At 41.4% G+C, this 24,955-nt stretch overlaps 2 protein-coding genes across 16 annotated transcripts in view; one reads left to right on the forward strand and one right to left on the reverse strand.

The window, feature by feature from the left end:
• PLAGL1 (PLAG1 like zinc finger 1) overlaps window positions 1–7,003 on the forward strand; it is an 82,718-nt gene extending 75,715 nt beyond the window's left edge. For all 8 annotated transcript variants that reach the window (XM_008531561.2, XM_070603208.1, XM_070603210.1 and 5 more), the window contains one exon: window positions 4,648–7,003. In XM_008531561.2, coding sequence (XP_008529783.1) covers window positions 4,648–5,887 — 1,240 coding nt within the window. In that variant the 3' untranslated portion in view covers window positions 5,888–7,003. The remainder of the gene's footprint in view (window positions 1–4,647) is intronic.
• ZC2HC1B (zinc finger C2HC-type containing 1B) overlaps window positions 1–24,955 on the reverse strand; it is a 71,026-nt gene that overhangs the window by 20,473 nt on the left and 25,598 nt on the right. For 3 of the 8 annotated variants that reach the window (XR_011535631.1, XR_011535629.1, XR_011535628.1), the window contains 6 exons: window positions 18,669–18,808; window positions 15,463–15,571; window positions 9,519–9,603; window positions 8,940–9,061; window positions 7,793–8,080; window positions 7,581–7,696 (listed from right to left, as the gene is read on the reverse strand). Coding sequence is in view for 3 of the 8 variants with exons in the window: in XM_070603213.1 (XP_070459314.1) it covers window positions 9,533–9,603; window positions 15,463–15,571; window positions 18,669–18,808 (320 nt within the window). In the remaining 5 variants the exon portion in view is untranslated. Of the gene's footprint in view, window positions 1–7,580; window positions 7,697–7,792; window positions 8,081–8,859; window positions 9,062–9,518; window positions 9,604–15,462; window positions 15,572–18,668; window positions 18,809–24,955 lie in introns of those variants that run through there. The other 5 variants (XR_011535632.1, XR_011535630.1, XM_070603215.1 and 2 more) reach the window with 3 other exon arrangements.

The raw sequence follows: 24,955 nt of genomic DNA on the forward strand, positions 1-24,955 counted from the left end.
TGCCTTTATAGCACTGTGCAGGTGGAGGTAGTCATTCTCTACTGCGAGAGGGGACCTGGGAGGAAGGCTTCTCAGAAAGAAACAGTCACCAGTGGGACGTAGAGAATGAACAGGAGCGGGCAGAGGTTCTGGGACAGCCCTCAGCCTTGGCCTTAAAGCACACAGGTACAGAGGTAGTGCTGGTGGAGGAGCGGCTGAGGCAGGAAGGAAGCAGCTCCTAGCAGGCCTGATCCACTGTCCCCTTTAGGGTTGGTTTGAGCGAATGAGTCTACGTAGTGAAACATGCTTTGATTAGAATGCTAGAAAGATGGCGCTGGTAGTAACTCGGAGAAGAGAGAAGAGGCAAGTAGACCGATGTGAAATGTGTTGTAACAGTCCAGGCGTGAAATCCGGAGGTCTTGTCCAGGTCTTGACAGTGAGGATGGAGAGGAGGAACATAGCAGCTTCTCAACCAGGGTCTAAAAGCCACGCTAATAAGTAGATTCTGTTGGGTCTACAGATGTCATGTGCATTTAATCAGGTTTCCACAGGCATCCATGATACGCCAAAGGATAAAAACCATTCTTAACAGATGAGTCCTTTTTTAAAAAATAGTACATTTAATCTGAGTTAGTCCTTGCGTGTCTGTTAGGTCCTCACTTCCATGAGGGAAGTGAATATATGGGATATAGCTTCTGCCTCCAAAGGATTTTTATATCATGGAAATGACAGAACGTACACCAAATTGCTAAGCTGTGCAGTAGTCTGATTGACAGCGGATGCTGTGCACACTATGTACGCGGTGCCCTCGGAGCTACTCATGCAGAAGCCCCACTAACATACATATCTTTTGATACTTGGTTAAGGGAAATGTGTCATTTGCCTCTAATCCTCATGAAATGAACTTTAAGGCTTCAAATTTCAAACTCCTCACCTATAACTGCAAAGCTGAGAGTCAGAATTTAGCAAGAGAAGATTTCTGAGTATTAACATGGACCACATTCTTACTAAATCTTGGAGTACCCTTGGAGGAAGGCACTTGAAAGAGAAAAAAGATATTCATTATGCTCCTGGCCCTCAAAAATATCACTATTATAGATAATGTAGTTTAATAAGCTGATTTTTAAAATCAGCCTATAAATGCTTAGCTATTTTAAAATTCAAATGTGTTCTGTACACAGGCAAATCTCTAGCTGCCAAAAATATAAGTATTGAGTGCCTACTGTGTGCACCAATTCTGTTGCGAAGGCTTCCTGTTTTGCAACAAGCTTCTGATGTGTACCCAGTCATTCTCCTTACCCGAACACTGAAAGCAGCATTGGCTGCAGTTAAGCCACAGTGAAGCTACTCTAACTGTGGATAAAGACCAAAGTACGTGTAGGAGCTGAATATTTGCAAAAGACGGTGGAGCTAACAGATTACTGGAGTGACAGGAATTAGGTGGGATTACTGTGGTAGCCACAGTGAAGATGATGATGTCTTAAGTGATATTTAGGAGGCGGTAGTTCTGACCAGGGGAAACGACTTGTTCAGTTAAGGGTGTGAACTGAGGCAGAAAAGGGAAGCAGTGTACTTATGCAAGAACCGCCTTCCCTGCCACGGCCACCGCCATTTCTTGTCTCTGGCCTGAAGCAGTGATCTCATGAAGGAAGAGAGTGTGGTGAGATGGCAGGGTGCTTTAGGTTTTGCTGTTTTTTAAAAAGGGTGGGATTCCATCCCACTTCCCTCAGTTGCACTATAAGCTCCATTTTATAAGCGGAGGTTGAAGGAGCAAATAACTAACTTGCTTAAGTGGGAAAGAGAACATGAGTCCCCTACAGCGAACAGTGAAAGCAGTTAGATGGAGACAGCAGAGGCAAGAAAAGATGATTTGGCAAGGCAGGCCAAAGTCCTGGTTGGTTGGAAGTCTTAATGGAAGCAGTTGCGCCTGAAGACTTCTAAGATCATTGACATGATCCTGGTGACACCCAAAGATGGTGGTATTTGGTGCTTACTGTAGGACAGGCTGAATCTGGTGGTCTCCTGGGTTGTGAGGTAAGAAGAGAAGTTGAAGGAAGGAAACAAGTGGTTGAAGGTAATTTCAGCTCTAAGATGATCCTGTTCTAGATTGGTAAGAAAGGGATAAATTTAAAAAGAGAAGAATGGGATGCCAGGACAAGGACAGAGTCAGGAAACTCAGAGGGATGGGAGCCACCGAAATATGAAAAGTGGTGAGAGTGCTCATGTACTAGTTGTGCCACCCTGTGCCCTTCCCATCTCGAGGACAGGAGAGGACAGGAGAGGGGGTGGGAAACACCAGGTCCAAAGTTGTTATCTGGGCATTGATCTACCCATGGGTGATCAATGGAATCTAAGCAGATAAAGATCCTCCAGAAAGAGAAAAGGGGAGAGAGGCAAGAATGGAAGATCCAGGACAGGGCTGTGGGGTCTTCCTATTCACTAGTACTGGAGCCAATGGAAGGAGAGTTGTTTAAATGCCAAGTTTGTAAATCAGTGCCCTCACACCTATTCCTGATGATGCATCTATGGATATGTTGTATTAAGAACATAGTTCTCTGCCCTCTAATAGACTCTACAAACCCTTTCTGCAACTGACAAATGTTTCTGGAACTTGAAGACACCAGCATCATTTCGGGTCTCTCGAGTAGCTGTTGCAGTGGCTCCTGTTCCTCAACACTGGACCTGTCTCACAGAGCTCACCACATTGTGTGTGTCCCTTTGTGTGCCAAGCTCTGGTGTCTTGGATGGAACTGGTGGAACTTACTTTTCTTTCTATTACCTGCATGTAGCAGTCTACCTTTTTCTTAAGGGAGACAGGAAGGAGATAATGAGGTTTTGCTTTATATTTAAGAAAATGACAATTAGATTCAGATCAGCTTTATATTTTTGAACTGGCTTCCAGTCTGCCTCCTAGTCAGAACCACCACTATCTTCTGAACAGCTGCTACTGTAGACCCCTTACCAATTCTACCTCTAGAAAAGGATCAGGAATGGACAGTACAGGGTAGAAGGTGGGGTGAAGGTGCGATTAATACACTTTGACTTATACTGTCTTTAAAGAAATTCTATCTTTTTTATAGAATGAGTTGTTAGAAATTCTTTTGTATCCAAAGTCACAAGCTCTGTTGCATTTAAATTGTTAGTAGGACAAGTTTTAGCCTCTAAAGACTAAACACCTAAAAGAATTAACTGACAAGAGGGACATGAAGCAAACTGTGTTGCACCTGCAAGTCGCAAGTTGTAATTAAGGATGCTATTTTGTAAAAAATACTAACATATAGGACTTCGGGTTTTATATGATACATTTAGTTATTAAAATGAGCCTTTTTACAGTTTTAAGGATGACAACTTAGGGTTTCTTTATCTCAATGAGTCTTAAAAAACCAACAGTTTAGATTTTAGGAATTCAGAGGAGCTATGATTGAAATGGAATTGTGATGGTTTCCCAGAACTAACTTGTGCTTTACAATTATAAATAAAAAACAGCTATTTCCAGGTTGACTGCGATGACAATGGCTTGTCCCTGAAGCTCAGTGTTAAAGAAGAACTTAGAACTGCTGTTAGGAATAGCAGTTTTGTCCTTCTACGAAAAGACCTTTGGAATTTTGCCAATGAAATTACTAGTGACCTTTAGGAAGTGACTTGAAGGCATCTAAGAGGGATCTTGAAGAAATATCTGAGATGACAGTTGATAGAAAGTGTTAAATGGAGGAAAGCAAGACTTGAGCATAAAGATCTCCCAGGAGGCATGAGGCTCGGAGCACAGGGGTGGGGTTGGCACTCTGGGTCCAGTTAGATGCTTTCTCCAAGGTGAAGGATAGACTTTTTAGTGTTATGTCTATGGCCTGAACTTTTTGTCTCAGTCCATAAGACCAAGCAGGATTAAAGGATTATTTCTAAATTCTTTGTTTTATTTTGGGTGAGACAATAGATATTGGTTAATTTTAGACTTTAAGTGTACATGCTAAAAACTGAAGATTATTTATTGGAACAATAGAATTAACAATATAACTTTCCTACAGCAGAAGGGAAAAGAAGAGCATATGGCAACCCAATAGTAAAAAAAAGTAAAGAAAAACATTAAATAGAAGGCAGGAAATAAAAATGATAGTAATACATCCAAATGTATTAGCAATTAGAATAAATATAAATTTTTTAATTTATCAGTTAATATGCAGTGATTTTCAGTTTGCATTAAAATAAAAACCAAAAAAGACCAACTAGGAATTGTATTGGGAACAATAACCTGAAACTGGAGGGTAATGGAGTTCTGTATAGAAGGCAAGTTGGGTCATTTTTGGAAATCCAGGAATTTTCAGAGTATAGAATACTCATTTAACCCCTTCCTGGAAAATATTTTTCATGATATTGTTAAATACGTGTATACTTCTATTTGTTTAGAAATCTTTGTATACATTAGGAAAATATGTTCTCAAAGCATATTCTTTACAGTCGTGAAAATGACAAGTTTTTAGTAGTGCCTTTTTTTAATTATGAAGTTTTATGTATGTGTAGAACCTGGAAAATATAGCAAATGATTTTAAAACTGAAAATGATCTCTTATACCACCACCTAGAGAAAATATTAACATTTGAATGTTGTTTCTACACCTTTCTTCGGCTCTTAAAAACCAGAGTCTCTCGTGAAATTGTTCCCTTCTGCTCCTAGGCACATGGCTACCCACTCACCCCAGAAATCTCACCAGTGTGCTCACTGTGAGAAGACCTTCAACCGGAAAGACCACCTGAAGAACCACCTCCAGACTCATGACCCCAACAAAATGGCCTTTGGGTGTGAGGAGTGTGGGAAGAAGTACAACACCGTGCTGGGCTACAAGAGGCACCTGGCCCTCCATGCGGCCAGCAGCGGCGACCTGACCTGCGGGGTCTGTGCCCTGGAGCTAGGGAGCACAGAGGTGCTGCTGGACCACCTCAAAGCCCACGCCGAAGAGAAGCCCCCTACTGGAACCAAGGAGAAGAAGCACCAGTGCGACCACTGCGAGCGCTGCTTCTACACCCGGAAGGACGTGCGGCGCCACCTGGTGGTCCACACAGGCTGCAAGGACTTCCTGTGCCAGTTCTGCGCCCAGAGATTTGGGCGCAAAGACCACCTCACACGACATACCAAGAAGACACACTCACAGGAGCTGATGAAGGAGAGCCTGCGGTCTGGAGACCTTCTGAGCACCTTCCACTCCATCTCTCCCCAGTTTCAGCTGAAGCCTGACCCGTTGTCTCCTTTCCCTATAGGAGCTCCTGCACAGAACGGGCTTGCAAGTAGCCTGCCAGCTGAGGTACACAGCCACACCCACAATCTCTCGGAGCAAACCTCCCAGCCTGTACAACCGCTGCCAGAGCCCCTGCTCCCCCTCCACCCCGTGGCCTCTCCCAGCTCTCCTCCCGCCCCCCTCCAGAATCACAAGTACAACACCGGTTCTACCTCATACTCCCCACTTGCAAGCCTGTCCCTCAAAGCAGATACTAAAGGATTTTGCAATATTAATTTGCTTGAGGACTTGCCTCTGCAAGAACCTCAGTCACCTCACAAGCTCAACCCAGGTTTTGATCTGGCTAAGGGAAGTGCTGGTAAAGTAAACCTGCCCAAGGAGCTACCTGCAGATGCTGTGAACCTAACAATACCTGCCTCTTTGGACATTTCCCCTCTGTTGGGCTTCTGGCAGCTGCCCCCTCCTGCTACCCAAAATGCCTTTGGGAATAGCACTCTCACCCTGGGGCCTGGGGAGTCTCTGCCCCATCGGTTAGGCTGTCTGGGGCAGCAGCAACAAGATCCCTCACTAGCCATGAGCACTCTGAGCCTGGGCCAGCTCCCCCTCCCTCCCATCCCCCACGTTTTCCCGGCTGGTACTGGTTCGGCTATCCTGCCTCATTTCCATCATGCATTCAGATGACTGGTTTTTGAAGCCTACTTGTCATATCCTGAAAGATGTTTTAAGAAGCCTTTTAAACATCAGTTATCATACAAGGAAAGATTTGGAAAGCAGGACTGGGAATATGACTTATTCAGTGATGACTGACTTTAGATAAGAGAGTTCTCGAACTGCATGTGCTGTGCCAATCTGTCCTGAGTGTTCATGCTTTGTACCAAATTTGACAAGCAAGTATTCTTAATGGAACTGCAACTGTTGTCATAACCAACATCCAAACGAGGGCTGCTATATCTAGGTGTTCGTCAAATTGAATTTAATCAATCATAAGCCATGATCATAATAATGTTAACTCAATAACTTTGTGTGGCACTGCCTAGTAAGGGACCTACGGAAAGGTGTGGATTCCTCCGAAATGGAAGAACTTTTCAAATAAGAGAATACCCTTTGTGCCGCATACTATAACTAGGCTGTGTATTTCTTTTCAGGGATTTTTCTACCTTCAGGGTTGGATGTAGTTTAGTCACTATTGCCGTAGCCAACCTGTAGTTTTACAGAAACAATTTCTTGTGGAATAATAGACGTCTCCATTTTAAAACAGCATTTTAAATGTAGTTTGAATATTTTCCACAAGATGCTACAATGTGAGTTATTACTTACTTCATTTATCTTAAAGACTAAACTGGTTGTCAGTTACATCTGACAGAAAAAAAAAAAAATCACTGTGTAACCAGGTTAAGTGGTAAAATAATCCAGGCGTCAGTCAAAAAAAGCATTTTGCTGACTTTAATACTGATTATATTTTTAACAGGAATTTAAGAAAATATTACTGGAATTTAAATATATATATATTAAAAAAACAAGAATTTTCTTTGCTCTGTCTGGCTTAAAATACTACTCTGCTTAAGTATTATTTTTAATCACCAATAAACGCATTTAAAATTCATCATTTAAGTCAATATTAGTTTTATTCAAAAAGATAACATTTTGCAATGTAATTATACTCTATCTCTTGAATTTGATATCTAATGAGTTTTACAAATATAAAACCTAACCTTTTTTTAAAGCTTTGTCTTTTGTGTTTAGAGGCTTTCTATATGAAGATATATATCTTACATATAATAAACTCTACAAATCCTGCATACGGCTTGGTTAATTTTTATGTACACCTGCACTGCGTAACCATCCAGACGGAGATATACAACATTTCCGGCTCCCTCATGCCCTCTCCTGGTCATTACTTCCCACACAGAAACTACTATTCTGACCTCTATTCAGTATCTATTAGAAACTACCTGTTTTTGAGTAAAAGAATTATGATTTAAGGTAGAAGCTTACATGCTTCAGTTAAATTCCCAGCCCTAAGAACTTATTCCTAAAAGTTACTATATGACATTCGGAACCCTTCCATAAGGTTATGTAATTTGTTTCTGGATGTATGGGTCAGAATACTGGTTACTGAGGTTGTCTACCCTGGGCTACCATGATCCAGTTTTACAATGCTGTTTACCATTAATTTCTAGTACAAATTAGAAACTTGCTTGTTCCTTATTGGGAGTCCTTCAGAAAGTATGTCCCCCTGAGTCTGACAAGCCTGTTTATTTTTGTTTGCTTCATCTCTAAAAAGGGTGGGAGTGGGTAGAGAAAAGGAAGCCTTGAGTTTGTTGGCCCATCAAAGAAGCCTATTAGCCAAATATGAGAAACCCTAGCTGCTCACCGCACTTAACAGTGATGCTGATGACCATAAAGGGCGGGACGATTGCAGACAAGCTCCCTGAGGCTGGACTGGTGCATGTGGAGCTGACATGGTGGACTGTTAAACTACAGTTTAACCTGGGGGAAGAAATGAGACAAAGGGACATAGGTTACCTCATCAGTAGGAATCCACTGCTCTGGGATGTCTCAGTCAGTCCCCACATCCCTTCTTACCTCTCCAAGGGAAGGAAATCTCCCACAGCAAGAGGAGAGAGAGAGTAGTGGTTCACCTCAACCAAAGCCTCCCAAGGTCCACTTCAGGTACTTCCACATGGTGTAGTCTTCTTCAGTCAGCTCCAGAACACACCTGATCTACCTGGCATGAAACAGCATTTAGTCCCCAAAATAACAGATCACAGGAGTTTCAGATGTTGTGTTTGCTGCACTACACATGGGAGTAGTTTGGGATTCTCCTCCTTAAATTTAGACAGGAAAAATGGCTTAATTCCTAATGAAAATTCCCTGAGGGTAGAAAAAAATAAAGATTCTTAGATTAAAAAGCATGAGTTAAGTAGAAACGACTCTACAAAAAGAATTTATTAACCCTTAAGACAACAAAGAAAAAACAGTTGAGACACCACTTCCCAACACAGCTATATAAACCAGTGGTGACACGGATGGTTGACTTCTGCTTTGGCCATGATCAATAAATGGCCTGAGGCCACACGGCATCATTCCCGCCGGGTGGCAAAGTTATTGTAACCTGTTCCCTGTTCCCTTTGCAGTGTTCCCCAAAAACCTACTGTGTGCGCTGGTATATGTGAGACGGTTCTACATGGCATACAGGTGGACATTTAAAATAGAAGTAGTTACTAATTATAGTTTAATGTTTATTAGAAGCAAATATCAAAGCTGGGATTTCACAGCTATCATGTAACATGAATCTAGGTAAAAAATAAGTTTCCTACTAAGTAAATACTGCTAGTATTCCAAAGACTGTTTCACTAAAAGTTTCTAATATCAAAGCAACATTTCTTTAAAAGCCAATTAAATGTCCAATTAAAAAGCTTCAAGTGATCCTTTATTTATTTTTGCTGAGGAAGATTTGCCCTGAGCTGACATCCGCTGCCAACCTTCCTCTTTTTATATGTGAGCTGCTGCCACAGCATGGCCACTGACAGACAAGTGGTGTGAGTCTGTGCCCAGGAACTGAACCTGGGCTGCCAAAGCAGAGTGCGCCAAACTTAACCACTAGGGCACTGGGCTGGCCCCAAGTAATTCTTTAAATCAAGCATCATCACTCAGGTTGATGTATTGTTTAATGATTTTGTCTTGAAAATTTTGAGGGGAGTAAAGAAGAAAATTTGAAGCTAGTTTTTACTTGTTCTACGTGATGTCTTGAGAGGAATCATGGGCGTGTCAACAGACGTCTACTGTTCCTTCCCCTTAGGTGGCATTCCTGGGTACACAGCCGTGCAGGCTGACGAGTTTCAAGAAGCCAGTCTGAGAGCAGGAAGAACAGGCATTTACTTTAGAACTTCATTGTTTCCAACTGAGAATGTTAAATAATATAGGCCTCTTAGAATTTTTAACAAACAATTCACAATATCAAAAAAGTCTCCAACTTCCTAGCAATCCCAGTCAGTGTCAATCTCAGGGTATTGTCCTCTTTTGGGGGGAATGTGCTGGGAAAAAAGAGAAGTAGCCCTCCAGTTCAAAATGAGAACTTATTTCGCTTGTCCGTTAAGTCAAGAATCAAAGACTGAGTATCATTTTCAAACTACATGTTTAACAAAAGAGCAAGTTTCAAGAGCGTACATTTTATTAACCCAACTCAGAGTTTGCCCACATTTTCTTTGGTGTGCCTGCTATGGATTCATTCTGCTAAAGGCTCACTAACTGATCTTGAACATTAGATGATCAGCAACACCTGGCTTAGACGTTAAGTTTTTTTTCTTACCTGGCCTGTAGGAGTTAATCTTTTCTGGAAGACTTAGTAAATCCTTGTCTCAATTTTGCTCCAGAAGCAGGGTCCACTGCTAATCCTTTGCAGACACGAACAGATTTGTTATTATGTAAAAGCAAACATCAGCAAGAAAAAAGGGAATGATTATGAAATCCTCTCACTGGACTCAAAAGTCTCTGTTCTTCCTTTTTGTTTTGTTTTGTTTTGTTTTGTAGCTATAGACAAATACTCAGTCTCTATCCCAGGCCAAATAATAAGGAAAACAGGGATTGTCTCAGGCGGTTTCTCCCCTCTGCTGCCAGCCCTTCACTTAGCATGGATGGCCCTCCGGATCACCACCTCAGGTGGCCCCCCAGTTACACAAGCTGACTCCCAACATCCCTCCCCACTACTGCCCCACCTTCAACATGCACCCCGAGTATTTCACGTCTTCACAATTCTCAGACTGCTCTCATGCTAGAAAGGCTCGAGAAGCCTTATGGAAGCATGAGCTGCCTTCCCTCCCAGGGGTTATTTACATAGCGATGGACTCATTCTACAAAGAGAGTTCTTTTCCCTTGTGTCCAGGGGCCCTGTTAGGTGCAGAGATGTAGGAGTTTACAGGCAGAGGCATGGCATACCATGGTCTGCTTTGGATCACTTGGTATGGGACAGGATTCTCAGAGAAATCACTTTTTGTAAAAAGGAATAAGTTCCCTCTGTCCTAGAGACCTCCTTTCTAATCAGTGTTTTATGAACGGAGAGTAACCAAACAACTCGAGGAAATCGTGACTCAAACTATCAAAGGACATGAGAACAGAAAGAGCTTTCGGTGTTTGTGTTACTCAAAGATCTACATGTTTTATGTCTTCCAAAGAATCACCAGCTGACCCTTCAACAGTCACTGCATTTGCTCCACACCGAAGTTAGGACAGGAGGGGATGCCAGCACAGGGAAGACGCTGAACTTGACCCAAGCCACTGGCTCCAGAAATAAAAGCAGAGTCCACACCAACAAAGCTGTAAAATGCAGTTCACTAAAGATATGAAGCCACGCAGCTCTAGAACCCAGAACTACATCTTCCTATGAACTTAGCTTCTCTGTATAAAGGTACTGGAGAAGCTGCTGCTCAGAGGTACCTGCCCAGGAAATCAACCGCTCTTGTATCAAAACCCTTGAGAAAATAGCCACCAGCAGGTATTTGTTGACCAGGCTATCAACTCATTTCCCATCTGAATATTTGAATCTTTGTGGGAATGAAGGAAGAGCCATACCTTTTTCTAAAACAATTTCCTAATATATAAAAATATATATATAATAAATTTATATATATAATATATAATTATCTCCTTAATGTTTCTATTTTTTGACCCAGTTTTACCAAAGCAGACAGAGATTTGGTTGGCTCCACCGTTTCCCATCAAGTGACAAGCTTTATCTCTCTATGCTTTCCTCAGCTGTAAACTAGGGCTATGAACAGTATGCTTGCCCCCTTGTGTTACTGTGAGGATTAAATGAGGGTCAACGACGATTAATATATGTGGTGCTGAGACGTGTGTACCAGTAAGTGTGGACTATTGTCCATGAAAAAGGGAGTTATTTAGTATGGCAAAAAAGTATAAACAATCTACCTGCTCAACATCAGGAAAATAGTTAAATAAGTCACATTGTATTCTTGTGATATTATTCTGTTTCTAAAGAAACTCTTTTGCCATAGCGAAATGCTCAAAATTTGTTAGTGAAAAAATCAGGATATGTACCCAGACTATGATCCTAACTTAGACAAGAGAAAAACCAAACAAAAAGAAGAGTAAATAGGAAAAAATGGAAAATGATATCAATATTAAAAGTAGTCATGTCAGAGTGTGGAATTATGGATGATTTTTATTTTCTTTATACTTTTCGTCCATTTTCCAATATTTTCTACCATAAGCATTAATTTCTTACATGATAATTTTTTCAAATGCTCTTTCTCAAAAGAAATTTTTGCAGGCTAACAAAGTGGCTAGACACGAAAAGTTCCTAGGCCATCGTAATTGCCTAACTTACACAGACTTGAGTGCCTGACGATGTGACACCAGTGTGGGCATTAGTGACACCGTCTGGGCGCCTCACCAAGCATCTACGGCCTCCTTGCTCTAGGGCCAGCCTTCCATTCTAGCTTTGATTCCTGTTCACACTCCAGCTCTTTTTGATGCTTTGGCCAAACGGGCCATTGTTTCCAGAGTATGTCCTCCGCATTCTCATTCTCATAGCTTTGTTCATTCCTTCTGCAACTTTCCTCCACTGGTCAATCTTCAGCTCACCCTGAAAGCCCATCCCCAGTCCTTCACCTCACAAAGCTTCCTGTCTCAGACTGCCACCTACCCAGAAAGCCTCCTGGGCAAAGCCCAGCTCCTTCTTGTCATTCCCTTAGGACTTCCACATCCGGCTGTTAAACAGTAGATATAATTATTGACCGCCTCTCCCCCTAGACTTTTAAGAATCCATGGACACAAGAAACAACCATGTTTAATAACTATGTGTTGAATAAACAAATCTTCTTGAACATCCATGGCAGCTGTGTGTCAGCTTTACATAATATCACATGCTCTGTTGTATCAGAGATTTTCCTGTACATGCATATCTTCTTATAAGACTCTGGGAGGGATAAGGATTGTGACTCACACACACGTATCTCCTCTGACTGTGAATTCAGAACAAAATGTTATACATGGGAGATACTCAATGCTAATTTTACTTAAAAGAGTTGAAGAATGAAAGCCAGAGTTTTAGGGGTTAACTACCAGCCAGATGAAAGACAACAAGAGGATTTATGTGGAAGGCGAGGGACACCAAGCGGCCTAAACTACTGACTGTCCATCTAGAAAGAGCAAAGCCCAACATCAACAATTTTAAAAAGACCCCCTGCTATAAACAGATTAATACTGACCAGAACAAAAACAACAGACAGTAGGCGCGAATCCGAATCACACAGGGGCCTGTTCACATTAGAGGCCCTCAGTGCTGTTCTCCAAGCCTTAAACATTTTTGAGAATTCACCTCCCCTCAATATACTCCCGCTTCCTCTCCAGAATGGCTCTTAATAAAAATGTGGCTAATTTAAGGTACACTAACCCTGGCGACATTATTTTTAAATGTAAGCAGGTGAGGTCACTGGAAAGAACAAGAAATTAAATTGAAAAAGCATCTTAAGCCTGAAATAAAACAAAAAGCTATCTCTTAAAGCTAATTCACATGCCAATTCTACTCATATGCCAATAATTTAAATGAGAAATTCTAGAATCAAGACACCCACTGTCTCTCATATATTTCATTCAAAAAGTATTTACTGAGCACCTTGTACATGCCATGCGCAATTCTAACTGCAATAAAATACACACAAATTAGATCTCACCTTCATAAAACTCACATTCCTTCTTTTGAGAGGTGGGGAGGAGACAAACAAATATGTATTGACTATTAGATGGTAACAAATGCTATTTAAAAAACTACAAAGAGGATTATAGAGGTCTTGATTGATTTTAAACGCAGAGGTTGGGGACCTCACTGTGAAGAGGACACTTAGCAAAGAGCTGAAGGGAGTGAGCAGTGCAGAGTAGTGGGGAGTATTTTGGTTTTCAGCAGAGGGGGACGCCAGTACAAAGGCCCTGAGCCAACAGCCTGCAGGTCTGTCGCATTCCAGGAATAAGGCAGAGGCTGCTGGAGCTGGACGGAGAGGAGACAGTGGAAGGAGAGGTTAGGTGGTGGTACAGAGCCCAGTGCGGCCCACAGGAAGAGCTGTGCCTTTTACTTGGCAGCATCACAGTGGCTATAGGCCACCATTAACTAGTCAAGAGCAAACAGAATACCATTTTGCTTAGATGTACTGGCCTACTAATCTATTTTCCAATGTATCAGAATGGTGTCTTTATAACGTTCTGTTTAATGTCACGTACTGGGACACGAGACTCCGGAGTCCTGATTTAGGATCTTTTCACTTATGCCTTGCTCTCTTTTAAAGAAACTGTTTAGTTCAAGGAAGGAAACTCTTCCCTTATTTTCAAATCACACTTGACACCCTGTCTTCTCCCACCTCAATCTCCTTCCGAGTTTACGAGACGAGGGAACGAAGGTCCCAGACTCTGCTGCTGTCCTCGGATCTGACTTTGTACACTGTCAGTTATCTAATCCTGATGAACTAAGGAACATTCCCGCTCGGCAAATGAACTTTAACCTCAAACTTAAAAGAGTGCTTTTCACTGGAAGGGAAGCATTATAATATATTCTTTGAAAAAATAGGAAACCATAATATAAAGAATTTGTCTTTTCTGAAGGACACTAATCAATATACTTTAGAAAAAGCTTGTTAGAGTTTTACCAAATGAATACACATCTAATTTGATTTTTTTTTCCTAAGTGAAAACTAAAACCTACCCCACTGTGAACTTTTCACAGATCAGGAAAACACTAATGACTTGGGTGTAAGGTCTGTGGGAAAAATTTTAAAATATCAATTCAATTTTTAGCCCATGATGAGCAACGCATGAGAAATTTAAAAACTAACAATAAAGTTCTCTCACGCTGTTACTTTAGGGGCTGTGGGGCTGGCAGTTCTTACTCTGGGTCTGATAGTACCTTCAAAATAAGACTCCTCGTGAGAAGTGCCGATAGGCTCACGAATCAATTCATGTTGTGTTCCTGGCACATGCAGTTCATAAAGAAGAACGCCCCGTTCATTAATGCGGCTCAGGGACAGGGGCTAGCACAACAGAGATCCAGTCCAGCGCTGCTGTTCACCACTTGTGTGCCCTGAACAAGTAACTTATTCTCTCTCAGCCAGGCTCCCTTTCCGCAGATTAAAACATTTGGAGGATTACTGGGAGGATTAAAGAAATGGTTCTAGCACACAGTAAGTCCTATAATGGTGGTTATCCCTCTCTGCTACTTTGAAGAAATGATTTAGTTCTAGGAAGGAAACACTTCCCCTTTCTTTTCCAGCCTCACTGAGATACAACTGGATATAACATTGTGTAAGCTTAAGGTGTACAATGTGATGATGTGATATACATATATACTGTGAATTGATCACCACAATAAAGTTATTTAACACATCCATCACCTCACATAGTTAATGTGTATGTGTGCATGTGTGTGTGTGGTGAGAACATTTAAGATTTACTCTCTTAGCAACTTCCAAGAATATGATACAGTATTGTTACCTCTAGTCCCTGTGCTGTACTTTAGCTCCCCAGAACGTACGCCTCCTCTAACTGGAAGTTTGAACATTGACCATCATCTCTCCATTTCTCCCAAGCCCCCACCCCCGGCAACCACTGTTCTATTCTGCTTTTATGAGTTCAACTTTTTAAGGTTCCACATATAAGTGAGATCATGCAGTATTTGTCTTTCTCTGTCTGACTTCTCTCACTTAGCATAATGTCCTCAATGTCCATCCATGTTGCCATCCACAGACGGCAGGATTTCCTTCTTTTTTATGGCTGAATAATATTCCATTGTGCATGTACATCACGTCTCTATCCATTCATGCATCTATGGACACTCGGGTTGTTTCTGTATCCTGGCTATTTGAAAAATGCTGTGATGAACATGGAGTACAGACCTCTCTTCAAGAGAGCAATTTCATTTTCCTCTCTTATTTTCAAGACAACACCTGACAAACTGTTACCTCCCATTCTTAATTTCTTTTCAATCTTACCAGACCAAAAAATGGTGGTCCTAGACTCTGCTGCTGTAATCAGATCTGACTATATATATATTGTCAGTTATCTAATCCTGATTAAACTAAGAAATATTCCTTCTTGGCAGATAAGCTTTAACCTCAAACAAACCCATGTTATCTTTATCTTCAAAAGCAACATCGGAAGTCATAGCTTTTGCCAACTGCTGATGAATCCCAAGCCAACAGTGGTCCCCTGTGACCCCATCATTTGAAGCTGAGATGCTCACTCCGACTCACCTGGCCTGGTTGGGACCACACTCGAGGCCTCCAGGGCCCTGTTGTGTAGCAGAGCTCCCACGGCACTGGTTACGGTCGGTTCTTTCTTTGGAGCTGTCTGAGCCCTGCCCTACAGAGAGAGGAAGCAGTTCTGTAATCTCAGGGAGTGCACTGGAGGGGAAGCTGTCTCCACTTAACCAGCAGCAGGTTGGAGTTATCCCTGGGGACCTGCTGCACCCAGGAAAGAGCATGCACACACCCTGCACCCTAGTCAGCCTGGTCCTGTCCTCCCCATCTGGGTTTTGGAGCTTTCATTCCATAATCAAGCCCTTAGGGGAGTGGTGATGTGTTAATCCTGTAAAATCAGTTGTATGGAGACATAAGAAATCACTTAACGTCAATAAGGATAGTTATGGAACATTTTAGTTTTTCATTACACTTGAAGATGATTTTGTTTTTAAATACATGAACAGAGAAGAAAAACAGACATTGGCAGGCAGCAAATGTTTTAAACATGGAATTCCAACATCCCCACGCCACACCCCTCCCTGCTGAGCAGCAGGAGCAGAATAGCTACATTAACACAGAATAAGGACCAAAAGGTTCCTCAGGAGCTCTTTTTTACCTCACTACTGAGCCCACCAACATTTCCATGGAAACCACGGGATAAAGAGAACCTGTTACTCCAAGGAGGAATTCTCACGTGGGTAAGGACAGCAAGGAGATGACAGCAGGCAGCTCAACCCCATCCAAAGAAAGGAAGCTATTCTCAGAGGCCCACACTGGTCTCTTCTGGTTAAGGGTATAACACATTTTTAAAGTTGATTATGTTTAAAACGGAAAAACACTTGAACTGTGCTGTTAGCAGCCCCTCGACACTGAAACAAGCCCTCCTTTTCTGTGCCTCCTCTGAATAAGCCCCGCTGTTGGGCCAGGCTCGGGCGGGGAAGCTGGCGCGAGGGCCCGAGCACGGCTGCTCAGAGGCACTCCACAGCGAGCGAGCTCAGAGAGCAGGCCGCTTTCCTTCTGCGTTCCCAGTCACCACTCAGCTCTGGAAAGCAAGCAGAGGCAGAGGGCCAAGTCACTGGTTACACTCAGGACGGCCAGCTGGCCTTCTTCAGGCATAAAAAGCACTTCCGTCTGCTGCTTCCCGCTGCTCCCTTGGCCCCACTAATGCCGACTGACTTCGTGAACTGGTTAGAAGAACCACTCAAGAAATGTAACGCGCCCTTTACTGCTTTAGAAAGTATAGGTAGCATTAGAGAACCTTTCCAAAGCTAAGCTGAATTCAAGCCCAAAGCTGTCATATGCCCCCAAATTGCAGTGCTTCCCAACAGGAAGGGACTAGAGAGGGGGAAAGAGAGAGAGTAAGGTGGAAGGAGGAAGGCAGAGGAGCCCCTGTGGGCAAGGCACTGGACCTACAGTGTTATCTGCAGTCCTCCCACAACTCAGCCAGGCATAGACCAAAGACAGTCTCAAAGAACCTAAGTAACTTGTTGAAGTTTGCCTGCAGATAACAAATTCTAGAATCGAAAGTCAAACCCTGACTACTGATTGCAGAATCTGAGCTCTTTCTACATTGCACCGCTTCCCATGATATTTTAGGGGTAAAGACTGACTCTCTACAACTATAGTCATCATGACCACCTGCCTGCCCCACCAACACACCTAGTCCCTCGCTCCTATGTTCCTTTGTCTGGATGTATAGTATTATTACCTGTCTGGGCTCTGGAGCTAAAAAACTTTCTTCTCAACCTGATCCTCTTTTACCCTATATCCAACATCTTCTCAGTCCCATCAATTATTTCTTAAATTCTCCCTCTACACACACTCCATTAGTCCTCTTACTCTGGGCCCTCATTCCTTCCCTGTTGCAGTGGCTCCTAACTGGTCTCCTGCCAGTGCATCTTGAACGCTAATTGCCAGGGTTATCTTTCTAAAATACCAATTCCATGTCGCTCCAGTCTACACTGCCTACAGAATGACACCGGAGGCCTATAATAGACAATTGTACCTCAGGCTGGCTGGCCTCAGATTTTACGGCCTCTATCCTCTTAATTTGTCTTTTCCTCCTTTCTGAGCAAGCTTGAGTCAAAGCCCTGCGAGATCTGCCATCCACCTTGCCTGTCCCATCCTGTCACTCGCCCACAGGCCTCTATGCTTTAGCCTCACAGGCTGGGCTCCTCAGGTCACAAGCTGGGCATTTTGTGCATAATCTTCTCCCAACTTCAACTCTAGGCTGGTGAAACCATTTGCTATTTAAGCGGAAAACGTTTGACCCTCTTTGAAGCCCCTGATGAACCACAGCGGCCTCCTCCTCCAGTGCTCCTATCTACGTCAGCTGTCACCCCTTCACACTGCATTGCTCCTAAGTCCAAGTCCTCCTTCGAATTACAGATTCTTCACCGAGCAGCACCTGGCACAGTGTCTGATAGAGAGCAGATATTCAATAACTGTCTAATGTATTTGGCGACAGAGCTCAGACCCCGTAGACCATGGGAAATGCTATTGTTGGAGGGGGAGCCGCCCCCATTAGATACCAGATTTCATGAAAATCTTTCTAAACATGTTTCACACTCTTAAGTATTTTTTTGGGGGGGGTCTGACCCATTTTTTTGAAACTAATGATTTTTATGCTAAACTGTAAGTTATATCTCTGGGACTTTTGACGTGTATGGAGCTCTTTGCCAGCTCCAGTTCTGTTTTTATAAATCTGTTGTCTTCTTGGTCAAGTTGTCATTTTACTTATTCGTACCCTATTTATAACAGTTGCTTCCATTTATCCACTTTAACTGGCTGATTTTATGGTTTTACATAAAGGCTGAAGTCCCCTGCTCTATGCAGCAGACCTATGACATGTAGACACGTCTTCCTTGACACGGTTTCCCTGACTCAGGCCAGGTTCACCATTCTTTTCTGGGTGGTTAAGGCTGATAACTACCCTTGGATAGACAGAATTTTACAATATTATAGAAACACCACTTACATATTCAAGTCTTCATCCTAAGAAGTTTTATAGAAATATTTCTTCTACAACACCCAAAGATGCTATTAGCTGGAAAGCAGGCCTCAAAAGAAGCCAGCTCCCACGAGGATGAGTGACAGTGGTCAGCTCTCTCGATCCTTACATTTCTCAGGATGGGTCATTTACATTCCCCAGCAAATTCTACCTGCTTGCCCCAGGCATGCAAGGGCATAAGCGCCAAGACCTAGGGAGAGTGAGTCACCTGAGCTCTGGATGCCAGCTTGGCTGCCGTCTGGGCTGGATCAAAGACTCGGCGAGAAGACTGATCCTTGCAGAAATTAATATGTTGACTGGCTGCAGTTTCATTAAACCTCCTCATACAATATGGGCACTGAATATAATCTGAATATAAAGATAACAACAAAAGGCAATTAACATTTCAAAAACAACTCCTTGCCACAACTAGAAGGGCCTACAACTAGGATATACAGCTATGTGCCAGGGGATTTGGGGAGATAAAGCAGGAAAAAAAACAAACCAACTCTGGAATGGACTAGATGCAATGAAGTAAATAGGATATGAACTCTGCTCCAGCATGAAAGAACGAGGTCCCAAACTCTGGTCTGAGACAGCCTATTCCAGAGCAGGAGGCAGGCAAGGGTTCAAATAGAGGACATGGCAGGGGAAAATTTACTATCTATGCGCTTATTTCAATTGAGAGTGTGCCCTTAAAATGTTTACATGATATGTTTTTTAGAAAACAGATTCATATTTTAGAAACAGATTATACTTAGGAACTTCCCAATTAAATGAACTGTTTAGTGAATCCTTATGTAAAGAAAGCCATCCTAGAACCACAGAATGTTAGTACTGATGACACTGAAGGGCAGAGAAGATTCGCAAGCCCAGGTTGTGGTCCTGGGTGGGACAGAAGGTCATACAGGAGTTGTGGAGCTGCAAAGGGAGGAAGATGTTTCAGAATGTGGGTGTGAGGGAGGGGATTTGAAGCCAACATCACTGGCAGAAATACACACACTGCTTCCTCAGTGCTAGATTTTTTTTCCACTGAACTCCTAAGTGAGGAGGCAAATCATATGTTTGGGAAAGAGGCAGTAAAAGGGAAAAAGTGGGGGTTCCAACAAGAGAAGGGGAAGGAGGAGGGGTGAGAAGAAACTGGTTTGAGCAGCAGCACGGGCTCCCAGTGTAAGGACGTCCCAGGCAGCTCTGTGGGCATGGTCCTCTGTGGTTCTGAGCAGCAGCCAGCTGTCTTGATGAGGCTGTCATCTGCTGTGATTAGATAGCAAGAGAAATGGGAAGTGAGGAAGATCCAAGGTCTTTTTAGAACGTGGAGATGTTTGTCATAGCAAAGCCAGGTCGGAGCTACCCCTCTAAAGCAAGCAGGGACATGGGGGCTACTTTCGTTTTGTTTTGTTCTGATTTGTTTTAGGCACCTTTAAGAGATGACAAGGTGGAGAGGAGCGGCATAAGAGAATAACTCCCCCCACAGGAGGGATCTGAGACAGCACCAACCATATATACAGAAGTTTGCGTTACCGTATAGTCAAAATTCCTATATGTGTGGATGGATATTTAAGGCAGGTGTGTCTTCATAGTTAAGAATTTTTTGAAAGCATCTTTTTAAGCCATTTGAGAAGTTTTCTATTTGAACAAATCATTTCCTAAAATGAATACTCATAAAATGTAAGAACTGGAATATGTAAGAAATTGGCATGTCATAAAAGGTTAGCACTTAGCCTAACCTTTCACATCACTCTCTGGAAGGCAATACTTAGTCATGAATTCCATACTTATTGGACACCTGTTATGTCCCAGGCACTGTTTTATACTTGAGGATACAATGTCTCTGCAATCACAGACTAAGCATTCTAATATAAATTTTTCCGACGGTGGTAAATTCCTTGGACAAAATAAAATGGGACAGCATTGGGAAATGGTGAAGGCTCTGCACCTGCCTGGCTGGTTTTGAGCCCGAGCTCTTCCCCTGCTGTGTGTGTGAACTTGGGCATGTTACTCAACCTCCTGAAGTTTCAACTTCCCCAGGACCCACATACCACTGACTTCATCAGGTTGTTGTGAAAGTTCACGAAGATCATCCACGCTAGGGCTTGGCATGGAGGGTGAGTGGAACACACTATTACTATAAGGAAACAGGCCCAGCAAGGTTGTTTCCAACTCCTGAACAGGACTGAAACTGTTTATAAACAGTAAAATAGAAAGTGCCATTAACATGCAGAATTCACTCACAATGCTATAGAAAACCATCTAGAATTTGATTCTTGGTTTGGTGGGTATTTCTTCAGTTTTACCAGCTGAAAAGTCAAGGTTTGTATCAGAAATGCTGCTACCATAAACTCTGCTCAGTTAGGGCAAAGACAATGATCATAGCAGTCACTGCACTGCTTCCTTAAACCCACTTGTTCATTGCCACCCTTCGTGTGTTTGGCACCACATGCCACCATGGAGACAGCAAAGCTGAAGTGTATTCCTTGCCAACAAAAATCTCAGAGATAACCACAAGACCAGGTAAAGAAGCAGACAATTACCATTCCAAGGGATAAGTTTTGAAAGGAGGAAGCACTGGGTCCTGTGGAGACCACAGGAGGGACCCGTAGCCCAGACTTAAGGGAGTAGAGGAGGGAACTTCAAATACTCTGAGAATGGAAAAAGCATTTTTCTGCAACAATAATCTGAACACAGCATGATGGAGTCACATGTTCTACCCTCATCTCAATCTGAGTCACCTCCTCCCTCTATCAGTAAGGCTGTCATAGGAATCACTACATGCCATTTATTTCAATAGATAAAAAGAGTCTGACTGCAAATGGATTCTTCTAAGGACTGTGGGGAAGGTGGCCAGATCTCAGACAAAATTAAAGTAAAGAAACAAGCAGCATTTTAAAATGCAAGCCTTTTGTTGAGTATGCATGCCATATGCAGCCCTGTGAAATGGTGACCAAATATCCCCCTGTCTCACAGAAAATCCCAATTATAAATATTCTATATCACTGTCCTCATACACTGTCACAACACCCTGGAAAGTTCTTACTTAAGTAGTAAGAATCAGAGTAAATATATACATGTCACAAAAACTGAGTCATGAAATAGGAAATCATGCTGAAAAAAAAGGAAATTACTTGCAAACTCATGCATACTAGACCTTATTATATATAACTCCAGTCATGTCTGTATAAATTTTCTGGCATTTAAGCCTGAGAATATATGGGCTAATATAAAATCTCTGCACAATCAAAATAATTGAATAGTAATGAAAATGTACCATTGGAGGTAATCATTTTTCTTGGTGCATAAAATTATAAGGGCACAGGAAAGAATTTAACTATAAAATTATATTTTAGCATAAAAATGTAAAGGGCAGAAAAATAAACTGTACATTTGATGAGGCCTTACAAAGGGAATTATTTATTTTAAAGAAACAGTAATCCCCACATTTTAAAGCCAACATGGAAATGAAAGAAATTCACACTGTAGGACATCTGACAGGTTCCACTTATTCAGTTAAGGCTAAAAGGTAGCCATCCACTGTAGCTTCTGCTATTAAAATGAAGCATTTCCCACAAATGACTTTGTTTTATATAAAGCTTGTTGCCAAAGTATTATCAAAATCACATCCCTAGAGCTTTCTACTGAACATCTTAAGACAACACATTATTTTAAGCTATATTTTCATTAGCACCCCACAAAAGTGAAGCAATTATTAACATTATTGTCTGGTATAGAAGTTCGAATGATCTATTTTTCAGATGATTTTATAGTATGATTACACTGTGGTTTTTTATTTTGTTTTTGGGCTTTTTAAAATGAACTTTGAGGAATAATTTACATGCAATAAAATGCACCTATTTTAAGCGTACAGTTCAATGAATTTTGACAAACATATACATTTGTGTAGCCACTCCAATTAAAATATAGAACAATTCCACCACCCTAAAAGTTCCCTCATGCCTCTTTTCAGTCAATATTCCCCCAAACCCAGTCTCAAGCAACCAAAGATCTATTTTCCTGTCACTAAAGGTAAGTTTGACCTATTCTATAATTTCATGTAATAGAACATCCATCCTGTTCCGTGTGTAGTAGCGCTTTCTTCTTACTGTTGAGCTGTATTCCATTTTCTAAATATTCCACGATTTGTTTATCCATTCACTTGTTGATAGATATTTTCAGTCGTTTTCAGTTTATACTATATTTAAAAAGCTGCTATGAACATTAATATATGTCTTTTTTAGGACATGTTTTTAGTGTTTTGCATAAATACCAAAGAGGGGAATTGCTATATAGGTAAGAGCATGTCTAAGAAAATACGGGCACTATTTTATGCCCCCGTCAGCCTTGGAGAGACTTCCAGTTGTTCCACATCCTAGCCATCACTTGAATTGTCAGTCTAATTTGAGCCCTTCAAGCAAGTATGTAGTGGCATCTTTTTGTGGTTTTAATTTACATTTCCCTGATGAAAATGATGTTGAGTATCTTTTCATGTGCTTATTGGCCATTATTTTTTGATGCTTCTGTTCAAATACATCTCTTGCCTTTTTCTCATTTGGTTGTTGGTCTTATGATTGAGTTGTAGGAGTTCTTTATATAGTCTTGATATCAGTCCTTCATCAGATACATGTATTATGGATATTTTCTCCTAGCTTGTGGTTTGCCTTTGCATTCTCTTAATGGTGTCTCTCAAAACTAAAGGTTTTACTTTTGGTGAAGCCCAATTTATTAATTTCCTTTTTAAAAATTGTTACTGTATTTTATGTCCTGCTTAAGAAATCCTTTGGCTCTTAGATCAAAGGTTTTCGTTTTTTCTAGAAACCTTATAGTTGTAGCACTTATGTTGGGTCAAGGATTCGTTTTGAATTAATTTTTCTATATGGTGTAAGACTCAAGGTTCATTTTTCCGGTATTGATATCCAGTTGTCCCAGGATCATTTGTTAATAAGACTATCCTTTCCCACATTGAATTACCTTTGTCGGTAATTGAGGGAAGGTCTTTACCTAGACTCTCTTTTTTCCTGTTCAGTTGATACACTAGTACTAAGCTGTCGTGAATGCTGTAACATTATAGTAAGTCTTGACATCAGGTAGTGTAAGTCTCCTGATTTTATTCTTTTTTCAAAACTATCTTGGCTATTCCAGATCCTTTGAATTTCCATATAATTTCAGAATCAGTTGGGGTCAATTCCTACTTGGCAAAGAAAACTTGCATGGATTTTTAATGGAATTACATTGAGTCTTTAGGTCATTCTGGGGAGAATTCATGTCATAACACAATACTGAGTCTTTCAAAGCCTGAAAATGGTTAAATCTTGCCATTTATCTTAGTTCTCTTTAATTTCTCTAAGCAATGTTTTGTGGTTTTCATTTTACAAGTCTTACACATTTTTAAAAATATATACCTAATATTTAACGTTTTTTACATTATTGTAAATGGTATTTTTAATTTCATTTTTTTTCAAAAATTCTGTTTTATAATTAATTTATTTATTATTTATTGTGGTAACACTGGTTTATAACATTATGTAAACTTCAGGTGTACATCGTTATAGATATTTCAACTTCTGTATAGATTCCATCATGTTCACCACCCAAAGACTAATTACAATCCATCACCACACACACGTGCCTAACTACCCCTTTCGCCTTCCTCTCTCCCTCCTTCCCCTCTGGTAACCACAATCCAATGTTTGTTTCTATGTGTTTGTTGTTGTTTTTATCTTCTACTTATGAGGGAGATCATACAGTATTTGACTTTCTCCTTCTGACTTATTTCACTTAGCATAATACCCTCAGGGTCCATTGATGTTGTCACAAATGGCAGGATTTCATCGTTTCTTATGGCTGAGTAGTATTCCATTGTGTATATGTAAACCACATCTTCTTTATTCATTCATCCCTTGAGGGGTACCTGGGTTGCTTCCAAGTTTTGGCTATTGGGAATAATGCTGCAAAGAGCATAAGGGTGCATGTATATTTATGCATTTGTGTTTTCATGTTCTCTGGAAAAATACCCAGCAGTGGAATAGCAGGATGATATGGTAGATCTAGTCTTAATTTTTTGAGGAATCTCCATACTGTTTTCCATAGTGGCTGCACAAGTTTGCACTCCCACTAGCAGTGTACGAGGGTGCCCTTCTCTCCACATCCTCTCCAACACTTACTGTTTCCTGTCTTGTTAATTACAGCCATTCTGAGAGGAGTGAGGTGATATCTCATTGTAGTTTTGATTTTCATTTCCCTGATAATAAGTGATGTTGAACATCTTTTCATGTGCCTGTTGGCCATCTGTATATGTTTTTTGGAGAAATGTCTGTTCAGACTGTTTGCCCATTTTTTAATTGGATTGTTAGTTTTCTTGTTGTTGAGATGTGTGAGTTCTTTGTATATTTTGGATATTGACCCCTTATCAGATATACGGTTTGCAAATATCTTCTCCCAGTTGTTAGGTTGTCTTTTCATCTTGTTGATGCTTTCCTTTGCTGTACAGAATGTTTCAGTTTGATGTAGTCCCATTTGTTTATT

The sequence above is a fragment of the Equus przewalskii genome, chromosome 32 (genome assembly GCF_037783145.1).
Source record: "Equus przewalskii isolate Varuska chromosome 32, EquPr2, whole genome shotgun sequence".
Classification (NCBI taxonomy): domain Eukaryota; kingdom Metazoa; phylum Chordata; class Mammalia; order Perissodactyla; family Equidae; genus Equus; species Equus przewalskii.